At 40.2% G+C, this 11,682-nt stretch overlaps 1 protein-coding gene across 1 annotated transcript; it reads right to left on the bottom strand.

The window, feature by feature from the left end:
- Positions 1 to 978: 978 nt before the first annotated feature.
- LOC114194966 lies at positions 979 to 1,956 on the bottom strand. Its single transcript, XM_028085368.1, has 2 exons — positions 1,889 to 1,956; positions 979 to 1,783 (listed from the first exon to the last, which is right to left on the bottom strand). The coding sequence occupies exons 1-2, from the start codon at positions 1,954 to 1,956 to the stop codon at positions 979 to 981; spliced, it is 873 nt and encodes a 290-aa protein (XP_027941169.1).
- Positions 1,957 to 11,682: the final 9,726 nt, after the last annotated feature.

The following is an 11,682-nucleotide window of genomic DNA, read 5'->3' as shown; positions in this document are numbered from 1 at the left end:
AGTGCAAAAACCACTACAGCCAACTCCAAATCATGAGTCGGATAATTTTTCTCATGCACCTTCAGCTGTCTCGATGCATATGTCACAGGTCGTTTATCCTACATCAGTACACAACCCAATCCCTGATAGGAGGCATCACAATATACTTCAAACATTTTAGTAGTATCAGGAATCGCCAACACTGGTGCAGTAGTCAACCTTCTCTTCATATCCTCAAAGCAAGCCTCACAATCATCGATCCACGAGAAAGGATGATCCTTCTTGGTGAGCTGTGTCAATGGGCTCACCATCATGGAGAAACCCTCCACAAAGCGCCTGTAATACCCCGCTAACCCCAGAAAACTCCGCACTTTAGTGACTATTTGTGGCCTCTCCCACTTCACCACTATCTCGATTTTGGCCAGATCCACTGCAATCCCTTGGGCTGAAATCACATGACCCGGAATTGTACCTCCTCCAGCCAGAACTCGTATTTTGACAACTTCCCATACAGCTGGTGCTCTCTGAGAATCCCCAAAACCACTCTCAGATGTTCTGCGTGTTCTTCTCTACTCTCGGAATAGATCAGAATATCATCAAGAAAAACTACCACAAACTGATCCAAATATGGCTGGAAGATCTGATTCATATAGTCCACGAATATGGTCGGCGCATTAGTCACCCCAAACGGCATCACCACATACTCGTAGTGGCCATAGCGCGACCTAAAAGTTGTCTTTTGCACATCATCCGGCCTGACTAGGATCTAATGGTACCCAGACCGCAAGTCTATTTTCGAGAACATCGCAGCTCCCCTCAATTGATCCAACAGATCATCAATCCTCGGCAGTCGATACTTATTCTTTATAGTTAGCTTATTTAACTGCCGGTAGTCGACACACAATCTGGAACTGCCATTTTTCTTCTCACGAGCAATAGAGGCGCACCCCAAGGCGATGCACTTGGACGTATAAACTTTTTCTCAAGTAGATCTTCAATCTACTTCTTCAGTTCAAATAACTCAGCTGGTGCCATCCGATAGGGTGTCATGGATACTGGACCAGCTCCAGGGATGAGATCAATGGTGAAATCCACATCCCGACTCAGTGGCAACTCCGGAATTTCATCCGGGAAGATGTCTGCATACTTCTCCATCACATGAATTCTACTGATTCTCTCTGCAGTACTCAACTTCTCTGCATGAGCCATAATCATGAAACATGTGGCTCCATCCTCAATTTCCTTCACAGCCTGATTAGAAGAGAAGAGCTCCAACCCTACTATCTCAGGGAATACCACCATGCGTCGTCCGCAATCAATCACCACATGGTTGCTCGACAACCAGTCCATACCCATAATGACATCCAGACCCTCCATGGGCAAGCAAATCAAATTCACCTTGAATCTGCGACCCACCACCTCCATAGGGCATCCCACGCACACAAAACTAGTGGACACCTCGTTTGACGCTGGTGTGGCGACTATTAATTCGCACCCCAGCTCCCGTATCACAAGCCCGAGCCTCCTCACACATTCATTAGATACGAATGAATGGGTAGCTCCTGAATCATAAAGCACTACCACACGGTTACCAAACAACAAACAAGTATCCTGTACCAGGTTACCTGACTGAGTCGCCTCTGTAGTCGTCAATGCAAATACACGCCCTAGTGCTCGGGGCCTATCTCCCACTGGTTTCCTAGCTGGTGCACCTCCAGCTGGTTTCTTGTTAGGATAGTGTCTAGCATAGTGTCCTGTCTGATCACACACGTAGCACTTGTTAGTGCTACTGTTGCCTCCAGTGCTGCAAGAGGGTTTTGGACAGTCCTTCCTCAAGTGCTCACCACCATAGTTGAAACACTGTAGTTTTCTGGAAGAAGGTGATGGTCTGGTGTATGGTTTCTTCTACTGACGGGGGTCGGTCGTGGTCCTCTGTGGTCGAGTCCCACTGCTGGGTCCCGTCTCTAGTTGCTCCATCGCCTTGGCCTACTCCACCAAGATCAAAAACTCCCTGATGAGGAGTGGTACTATAAACTGGCGCAGCTCATGTTTCAGCTCGCCCTCATACTTCCTGCACCTTCACTCCTCAGTGACTGCAGGTGAATAAAATCGAGCCAGATACTCAAACCTATTTGTGTATGCCTGCACAATCAGGTTCCCCGACTGGAAAGTGAGGAATTCAGCTTCCCTCTCGTGTTTCGCTAAGTCTGGAAAGTACTTCTCCAGGAATCTAGTCCTGAAGGAAGTTCAGGTGATCTCCTCGGCACGAGTCTGCATCAACTGCTGCATGCCCACCCACCAATACTCTGCATCTACTACTAGAAGAAAAATGACAAATGACAGCTTTTGTGCATCAGTGCAGTCTATCACCCTGTAGACCTTCTCGCACTCTCTCAGCCATGCGTCTGTCTCGTCAGGGGTGGATTTTCCAGAGAACTTTGAGGGCTTATGCCTCATGAAATCTTCCATCGTCACAGGGCGCACAGGTGCCACCATGGCTCTAGGCTGAGCTGCAATAGGATGCGATGAATCGCCTGAGTGATCTCGTCAGCTCCAGCAGTGTTTCTCCTCCTCTTGTTAGCCATGGCCTGAGCATGCCACATTTTTAAAGTTGGTTAAATTACACAGCTTAAATCAGAATTTCACATTTAACAATTAAATCAACATAAAACACACAATCACTTAGTCACGCAATTCCCTTAGCCCCAAAAATCATTTTGAAATCAAAGTTCTGATACCAAATGTAACATCCTATCAGGATATTACGGATTTAAATAAATAAAATAATTAAAAACATAAAGTTGCCACATTTAGGAATAAACCTCATTTCCCAAAAACGAGGGAAATTTAAATTTTATTAACCTCCAAGGATAAAAGCAAAATCCATAGTCAATAAAACTGAAACAACAACATAAAACCTCTCATAAAAGTTTATAAAATAGTTCAACTCGGAATAATACAAAAATATATAAAACTCCCAAGCTTTTCCCACGCTCCGTGACTAAGCCTCACCGGCTCCACCTGCATCAACATTCTCTGCTCACGTCTACCGCGTACACGATCATCGCCAAACACAAGCAGATAGGGTGAGCTTATGAAAACAACATACATCATAACAATAATCAAATAACCAATTATACAACTGTAAACTCTATAAAGAACCAAGATACCATCTCTTACTCAATTCTCTAACGTCTGGCCACAACCAGACCATTCGTGTTCTACCTCTTCTAGTGATTACCCCAAGGTAATTTGCTGCCAAACCTATCAGCCACAACCAACAGAGCACGTGCGAGAACCAATGCCACGGATCATACACCGTAACGCTAGGTGGAGTTTCCAATTACGAACATAGTTCGTAATGTCCCAAGACTACCAAACTCGTCAGCCAACAACTGAGGAGGCAATCTATCTGGACCCATCCGTAATGGCCACAACCAGCACACTCGCACCGGCAACACTCGCCAACCCGAGCTCAACTCAAGGGTTCCTCGTGTTCATCCGCCATCCTGAGCTCAACTCGAGGGATGCCATTCCGAGCTCAACTCAAGGAATGTACGTGCTTAACCCCTATACCGAGCTCAACTCAAGGGATATGTTCCGAGCTCAAGTCAAGGAACCCAGCAATCTTACCTTTGAGGCATCACTAAAAGCCTTGTAGATCACCCTACAAAGTCCAATACTTAGGACTTACAGTAGCCAAATCACTTAGCGGTGGACACGTATCGCTAGGCGCCATCCGCTTCCAGACTGCCTGGCGGGGGACATGTACCGTCAGGCGCCAAGCGCCTAAAAACCATAAAATCTGAAACTACCGCCCGGCTATCGCTAAGTGGACGCTGCTCCAAGAGTCACTGTTAACGTCACCGCTGCTTGGCGGAACCTATCCTTCCGCCTGGCGCCACCAAGTCCAGGACCCCACTGAATCCATGCCATCGCTTGGCGGTTCTGGTGTTACAGTGGGGCGCCATGACAGTGTTGCGCATCACCAATTGATTAAATGGATGTTACTGCTCCAAGAATTGGGCATTGAGATTCAAGACAGAAGTGGAGCACATAACTTAGTAGTTGACCATCTTAGCAGGATTGAAAATAGAAGAGATAACATTCCTATTCAAGATGACTTTCCTGATGAAGTCCTCTTAGCATTGACTGCTGTGAAAGATATGTTTTCTGAACCTTGGTTTGCTGACATTGTTAACTATTTGGTTGTTTCTGCTATTCCTCCTTCCTTCTCCAAGTATGAAAGAACCAAGCTAAAAAGTGAGGCAAAGTACTATATCTGGGAAGACCCAATCTTATGGCGCATTGGTAGTGACCAAGTCATAAGGAGGTGTGTTCCAGATATCGAGATACCTTATGTGCTTGAGTTCTGTCATTCATCTCCTTTTGGTGGACATTATGGGACACAAAGAATAGGTGTGAAAGTGTTGGATTGTGGATTATATTGGCCTAATATCTTTAAAGATGCACAGAGGGTGTATGAAAATTATGAGCAATGTCAAAGGGTAGTCAGATCTATTTCAATAAGGGATGAAATGCCTCAACAACCCATGCTATATTGTGAGGTATTTGATATTTGGGGTATTGATTTTATGGGTCCTTTTCCTCCTTCTTTTGGGTTTACGTATATTTTTCTTGTTGTAGACTATGTCTCCAAATGGGTGAAAGCCATAACTACAAGGACTAATGATTCTCGAGTTGTCATGAGTTTTGTCAGGTCTAACATTTTCTATAGGTTTGGAATACCACGAGCCATCATCAGTGACCAAGGGACTCATTTTTGTAATAAGCTACTTGAGAACATGTTGAAGAAATATGGGGTGACGCATCGCATTGCTACACCATATCACCCCCAAACTAATGGGCAAGCAGAGATCCCTAACAGGGAGATTAAAAAGATACTAGAGAAAGTGGTGAAGCCTAGTCGAAAGGATTAGGCCACAAGATTGGATGATGTACTTTGGGCACACAGGACAGCCTACAAAACACCTATAGGTATGTCGCCTTTTAGGGTGGTTTTTGGAAAGGCTTGTCATCTACCTGTGGAGATTGAACATCGAGCCTATTGGGTCGTGAAAGCCTGCAACATGGATTTGGAAGAAGCAGGGAAATAGTGAAAACTTTAGTTGCAAGAACTAGAGGAGCTTAGGCTTGCAGCCTATGAAAACTCAAAGTTCTACAAAGAGAAAACTAAAAAGTTCCATGACCAAAAGCTTGTGGCTAGAAAGGATTTCAAGGTAGGCCAGAAGGTGTTACTATACAAATCCAAGCTTGGTCTCATGAGTGGTAAGCTGCGCTCCACTTGGGAAGGACCATTCATTGTTACAAAAGTCTTCCATTATGGAGCAGTGGAGATCAAGGAAGAATCCTCAAAAAGAACTTTTAAAGTTAATGGGCATCGTCTTCAAATTTTTAATGAAAATCAAGATATGGTGAAAAAGACGATGGATGGGATGAACTTGACTTCTCCCGCACACCTTCCGCCTTGAGGAGGTAAGTACACTTCATACTTTTTCTTTGCATTATATATTGAATACATTGAGGACAATGCATGGATAAAGTGTGGGGGTGTGGGGAGAAAATTTATTTTCCCCCTTTTCTGATTTTGTTTTCTATTTGTTTTTTTTTTTGTTTTCTTAAAAAAAATCTGCTTTCAATAAAACATGTTGACATTGGATTTTGGGATTTGATTCACTAATGGAATGGTCATAATTTTGGGAAAATAAGAGTCATGTTCTCTGAGTGGATTGTTTTTGTGATTTACTAATTGAGTTGATTTGAGAGTTTCTGTAATAAATCTTTTGTGAAAGAGTTTTGACCTTGTGAGTTTTGAGCTTTATTGTAAAGGATGGACTACCATGTGTCATTCCAATTTTTCTTGTGTGACTTGCTCATGTCTTGTTTTTACTCAAATGTTTAGCTTGATTCTTGTGTTTTGCATCGTAGGTGAATATGCATGATTTGATATGACTGAGGCATTTCTTGTTCTTACCTACTTGGCCAAATAAGCTAACCATGACATTGATCCATTGGCAGCCCTTTGAGCTTTAAACCTCTTTTTCTTGTTTTGAGCATATTGCTAAACCTTAAAAAGAAAAAGACCTAGTTTTTCCTTACCTCAGGGAGAAAGAAGGAGTTAGTGGATTATGTTAAGATTGGTTGAGAAATAAAGTGTGGGGGTGAGTATTTCCCCCACGAAGTTATAAAAATGGCAAAAAGAAAAAATTGTTGATGATAGAGTGTTGAAATGAAAAATGATTGCTTTCTAAAAAAGAGCAACAAAGGATAAAAGAGAAGAAAAAAGACAAAGGGGATTGTTTTTTAAACTATGCTCCACAATTCTTTCTACCTTACTATTTCAAAAACACTAAAATCCTAAAAAAATTTCCTACCTTTGCCTTGGCCCCTTTATAACCTGTGAAAAGTCCTCATGATTTTGAATGCATGTTTTCTGAAAGCTGTGAATATTAGAGTCTTGCTAAGCATTGAGAGTGTTTACTTGCATGAGTATTTTGAGTGGAAACACAAGCCAAAACACTTGAGCGAACTTTGGTGAGAAAATATACATTTAACTTGAGTGTTTCTCTTTCATATTTGATTATCTTGTAAACTCAAAAGATTAACTCATGTGTGAAAAACAGAATCTTTCCGTTTGTATGTACATGACAACATGAATTCTAGAAGATTGATTTGTTTCCATTTGTATTCATTGCTTTAATCCACTGAAGATATGGAATAAAATACCTCAGAATAAAGTTTTGAAATTGTTCAATTTTGCCTAGGAGTAAAAGGATAAGTGTGGGTGTGTGATAAGTTCAAATTTTTTCCCTCATTTAATGTTTAAATTTGAGGATTTTAATAGAATTTTTGTGCTTAAGGATTGATTTAATTGGGATTTGTGATTATTGGATTTATTGAGTACGTAAGGTAAAAATTACGTAAAAATTGGTTTTTAGTTGCATAACATATTATCGGATATTCTAATGTTTGTTAATGCAGCTGAAGTTTGATTTGAGTCATTAAAAGTGTGGAATTGAAATATTCAAAGTTACAAAAGAATTCCAAAATCAGGAAATTTTGGAAAAGAATAAATCAGGAGCTAAATGCACCCCCAGTTCTTATTTACACACTCCTCTTGCAAGTGGACCACAAAAACCTGTTTTGTACCCCAATTTTTACACACTCAACCAAATTATGCCATATGGCAATCCTTAGCTTCTAAATCTGTCCAACCACATGATGACACGTGTCATGATCCTCCACTCACCAAATTGACCAACCATACACTTCCACGTCATCATCTTCATCTCTTCCATGAGAAACCCTAATTTCTCCATAAACCCTAGCTGTCACCATGCCGACAGCCACCAAAGATCTGCCGCCGTCAATCGTCGGCCACTGTAACGTCATGCTGCAACCGCACCATTAACGACGCAGTAGACCACCATCTCTGGCAGCCACCATCTCTATGCACAGCAGCATTGTTTCTGTACCATTCACGTACCACCAACCTGCACGCATTCTGTCAACAACCATTGCTCCATCCTTCCTCACACTCGTGAGAATCCAAAAAAGTGCAAGCACCATCACCACGACGGAGCTGCAGCAGTGCGACCATCTCTGCAGCGGAAACCATCACAGATTTGCACCTGTAACACGCACCAGAAAATGCAACCTTCACACATCTCTTGTAGCAGTAAACGTGAAGCAGAACAGTGTCGAAGCACTTGCATTCGCGAGCTTCACGCAATAGCGCCGGCAACCCCTGCGAAGCAGAACAACAACCAGTCACGACCACCACTATAGATATGCACCGCACCAGTAGCACGCCTCCAGCCAGATCGAAGAAGAAGACCTTCACCGAAAAACACATCGCAAACCACCGCGCGTCAACCACGTAGCAGCCACCACAAGTTGGAGAAAAGTGTAAGAATGAAACCATAGTTCTGGAGAGAGAAAGCATTCTGCCACGTGTCAGCTTCTCATTGCACAGTCAAACTGGTCAATTAGTCAACACTGATCAAATGGTCAAAGCCAGCAGTCAACTCTAGTCACAATGTGGTCAAAACTGCAAAAATGGTCAAATAAGAAGGGTAGAATTGGAAATTGGACAAAAATTAAGGTGCTAATTAATTAAATAAAGATAAAATATTTGAGCAACCGATAGATAAAGTCCAAGACCAATTGAAGCCTATATAAAGAGGCCTAAGGGAGCAGAAGAAGGATACTTAGACACTTAGCAACTCTTTGGTTTTGGAAAATACCATTATCCATCACATCTTTCCTTCTTCCTTTTATTTTCTTTCCTTCATCATATTATTATCATGTATTCCATCAAAGCCATGGAGGACTAAGCTTTTAGTGTTGATTCCACTATAATTTCTTAACTGGATTTTGAGGTTAGATGAATTAATTTATTTGTTCTTTTAATTATTGTTGTGGTTTCTGCTTATCTATGTCCTTTGTTTCTTAATTGAATAGAAAATTATGATTTTAAATCTACACACATGTTAATCATATGATTGAAAAGGTTTTTAAATTCAATTGAGACTTTACTTTGATTTTTTTAGAAACTTTCATTTGATAAAATAAGTTTTTGCCAATAATTGAGACTGTACTTTGATTAGAGGTAATTACTTTAACTAAAATTAGTCAAGACTTTACTTTGATTAATTAAGTTTTCTATTTGGTGAGGAAACAAAGGAATAGACATGATTAGGCATAGTAAAATTTAATTGAGACTGTACTTTGGTTGAATTTACTATGGATAATCTAAAAATTCTCACTTTTAATTGAGACTGTACTTTGATTAAAAGTGAGAATGCCAACAAATGAATTAAGACTTTACATTGATTGATTTGTAAATCAACAACAATAATTAATTTAACAATCATCTCTAGATAACCGATGAAGAATCCTATTTTGAAAAAGTAGTGGAATTGACCTATTTACTATTATTGTGTTTACGATCTTTTATTTGCGTGTCACTTATTCTTTGCGTATCAAAACCCCATATTTTTATAGTTTCTAGTTTTAATTTCACTTTTTATAAGAATCAAATATTTGAGATCAATTCTGTATTCGTTGTGAGACGATTCAGGATTATCTTAACCCTAACTAGTTTGTTCACTACTAACTTGGCAATACTGAAGTTGCTAAAGTTAAGTAGTGGTAATTTGATCGCCTAACGACAGCGATATCAAATTTGCGGCCAATGTAACAAGTCTTCCTCCCATGTTTTAGTTGATGATAACTTGTGTTTTCTTCACAAATTGGACAATCATAGTGTCCTTTCACACTATAGTTGCTCAAATTTCCATAAGCTGGAAAGTCATTAATGTGCACAATAAGAGAGCTCGCAAATTAAAATTCACTTTTCCATATGCATCAAACACCTCAACTCCTTCATCCCATAACAATCGCAATCTTCTATCAACGAAGTTAAATAAACATCAATGCCATTTGCAGGTTGCTTTGGTCCAGATATCATCATAGATAACATCATGTATTTTCTCTTCATAACCAACCAATAAGGCAAATTATAAATGATCAACAAAACCGACCATGAATTGTGCTTGCTACTTAAATTACCATAAGGATTCATTCCATCAGTTGCAAGACCAAGCCTAAAATTTCTTGGATCACTCCCAAACTGTAGGTAGAGTGATGGAGCTTGGTGGAGACATGAAGCTCCAAGTGCAGCGGAAATGATGGAGGAAGCATGGAAGAGTGGAAGGCAAGTTTGTAGGCTCTTGCTTGCAATGGATAGATGAAAGGATGAATGATTTAGAGGTGGTTCTAGCCTAGGAAGGGGGCTAGAGGTAAAAAAGTAAGCTCTCTAAAGATGACTCTCAAGTGGCAATAGTGAGGAGTGTTCTCAACTCAAAGTGTCTATTGCACAAAAAATTCAAGAGTGTCTACAAATGAGTGAAATTTTGGCTTTTATATGAAGCCATTTACACATGAGAAAGGAGAGCCATTGGATGGAGTGGGCCTTGATCTTGGCCCATAGATCAAGCTTGGAGAAGGAGGCTTGATCTTCGCCATTGGATGATGCCTTGGAAAAGGAGGAAGCATTCCTAACCCTTGGATGCTTTGGATCCATGAGGTGTAGAAAGAAGTGTTGACTTCCACTTAGTCCACCTTGGCTCTTTTGATAGCTCATGGCCAAATCTCCTATTAGGCTTAGTCAAGCCCAATTTTATCAATTGAACTACTCATTGTTTTAATTATTATTCTAGAAAGAAAAGCCTAAACAATGGGCCAATATTATTGTTATTCTATTGCTCTTTAAGACACCTCTTCGAATCTTCACATCTTCTTTGGCCCATGTGAAGAGTATGAGAAGCCCATGTGGGTTTGGGCCATCTTGAATGAAGCCCAATTGGATATTTTTTAGCATGCTCCTTGTTATTGAGCCTCTTGATGGGCTTGGGCTTGAAGGTGCATGTGGACCATGTATTGGGCCTTGAGCATGATTTGGGCCTAGGCGTTGCCCAAGGTATAAGCCTTGTTGGGATCACATCATAGAGGGTATCAATTTTCTTCCATTGGGGTGAATCAACTACATGGCGTAACAATCCATCACTTTTTCTTCCATTTGCATGCCACATAAAGTTTTTAGCATCATCAACATTAGCAAATAAACGCTTAAATCGAGGTATAATTGGAAGATACCATAACACTTTTGCAAGAGGACCCTTCTTCATGTTATCTTCATCATCATCATCATCCTTAACTTTGTATTGCGATACTCCACATCTAGGACACTTAGTTAATGTTTTGAACTCTTTTCTATAAAGAATACAGTCATTGGGACAAGCATGAATTTTCTGGTACTCCATACCCATCGGACATATAGTATCTTTTTAGCCTCATAATGACGGGTTGGCAATGTATTACCTTCCGAGAGCATTAGATGCAACAATTCTAGTAACTCACTAAAACTTTTATTAGTCCACCCATTTTTGGCTTTAATGTTAAATAATCTTAGTGTTGCTGACAAACGAGTGAAACTCCTACAACCGGGATATAAAGTCTTCTCTGAATCATCTTTCAATGAATCATACACGTGTACTGTACGAAAATTTTCTTGTCCAATATCTTCAATCATATCTTCCATGCGATCCTCACAGTATGGATTAAACTCTTGACGTTGTATAACTCTTTAGGATATCATCACATAAAAGATGTTCTCGTATCAACTTAACTTCTTGTCGTCTCCCGTTCACACAATTAACACAGGGACAAAAATATTTTCCATTCAAGGCAGTCCCGTGTCGTTCAGCAAATTTTAGAAACTCTTCAACGCCATTCTCATAGACATCACTGATTCGAATTGCATTCATCCAATTTCGATCCATTCTACATGACATGAGAAGTTGGTTTAAATAAATACTATATTTAGTGACTCAACCGGTACTCTTAACTGCTTATGCAAATAGATAAATGAATGAACTTGATAAAATATCAAGTTCATAAAACCAGCCACAAGTAAAAATCCACTCATATGCTTTGAATTTCAATGTAAATTGTTTTAAGGACTTGACCAATTTTATGTGCACTAAAATTCCAAGAACCAATTAAACACATTTCAATGTAATGAATGAAGTTTGGAGGAACTGACCTTTATCAATGCAAGTGATAATCTTCCAATGGATTTGAATTGCATTCATCTAACTTCGATCCATTACTACACGA

This window comes from Vigna unguiculata, chromosome 8 (assembly GCF_004118075.2).
Source record: "Vigna unguiculata cultivar IT97K-499-35 chromosome 8, ASM411807v1, whole genome shotgun sequence".
Taxonomy (NCBI): Eukaryota; Viridiplantae; Streptophyta; class Magnoliopsida; order Fabales; family Fabaceae; genus Vigna; species Vigna unguiculata.
This window is presented reverse-complemented; position numbering and strand designations above follow the sequence as displayed.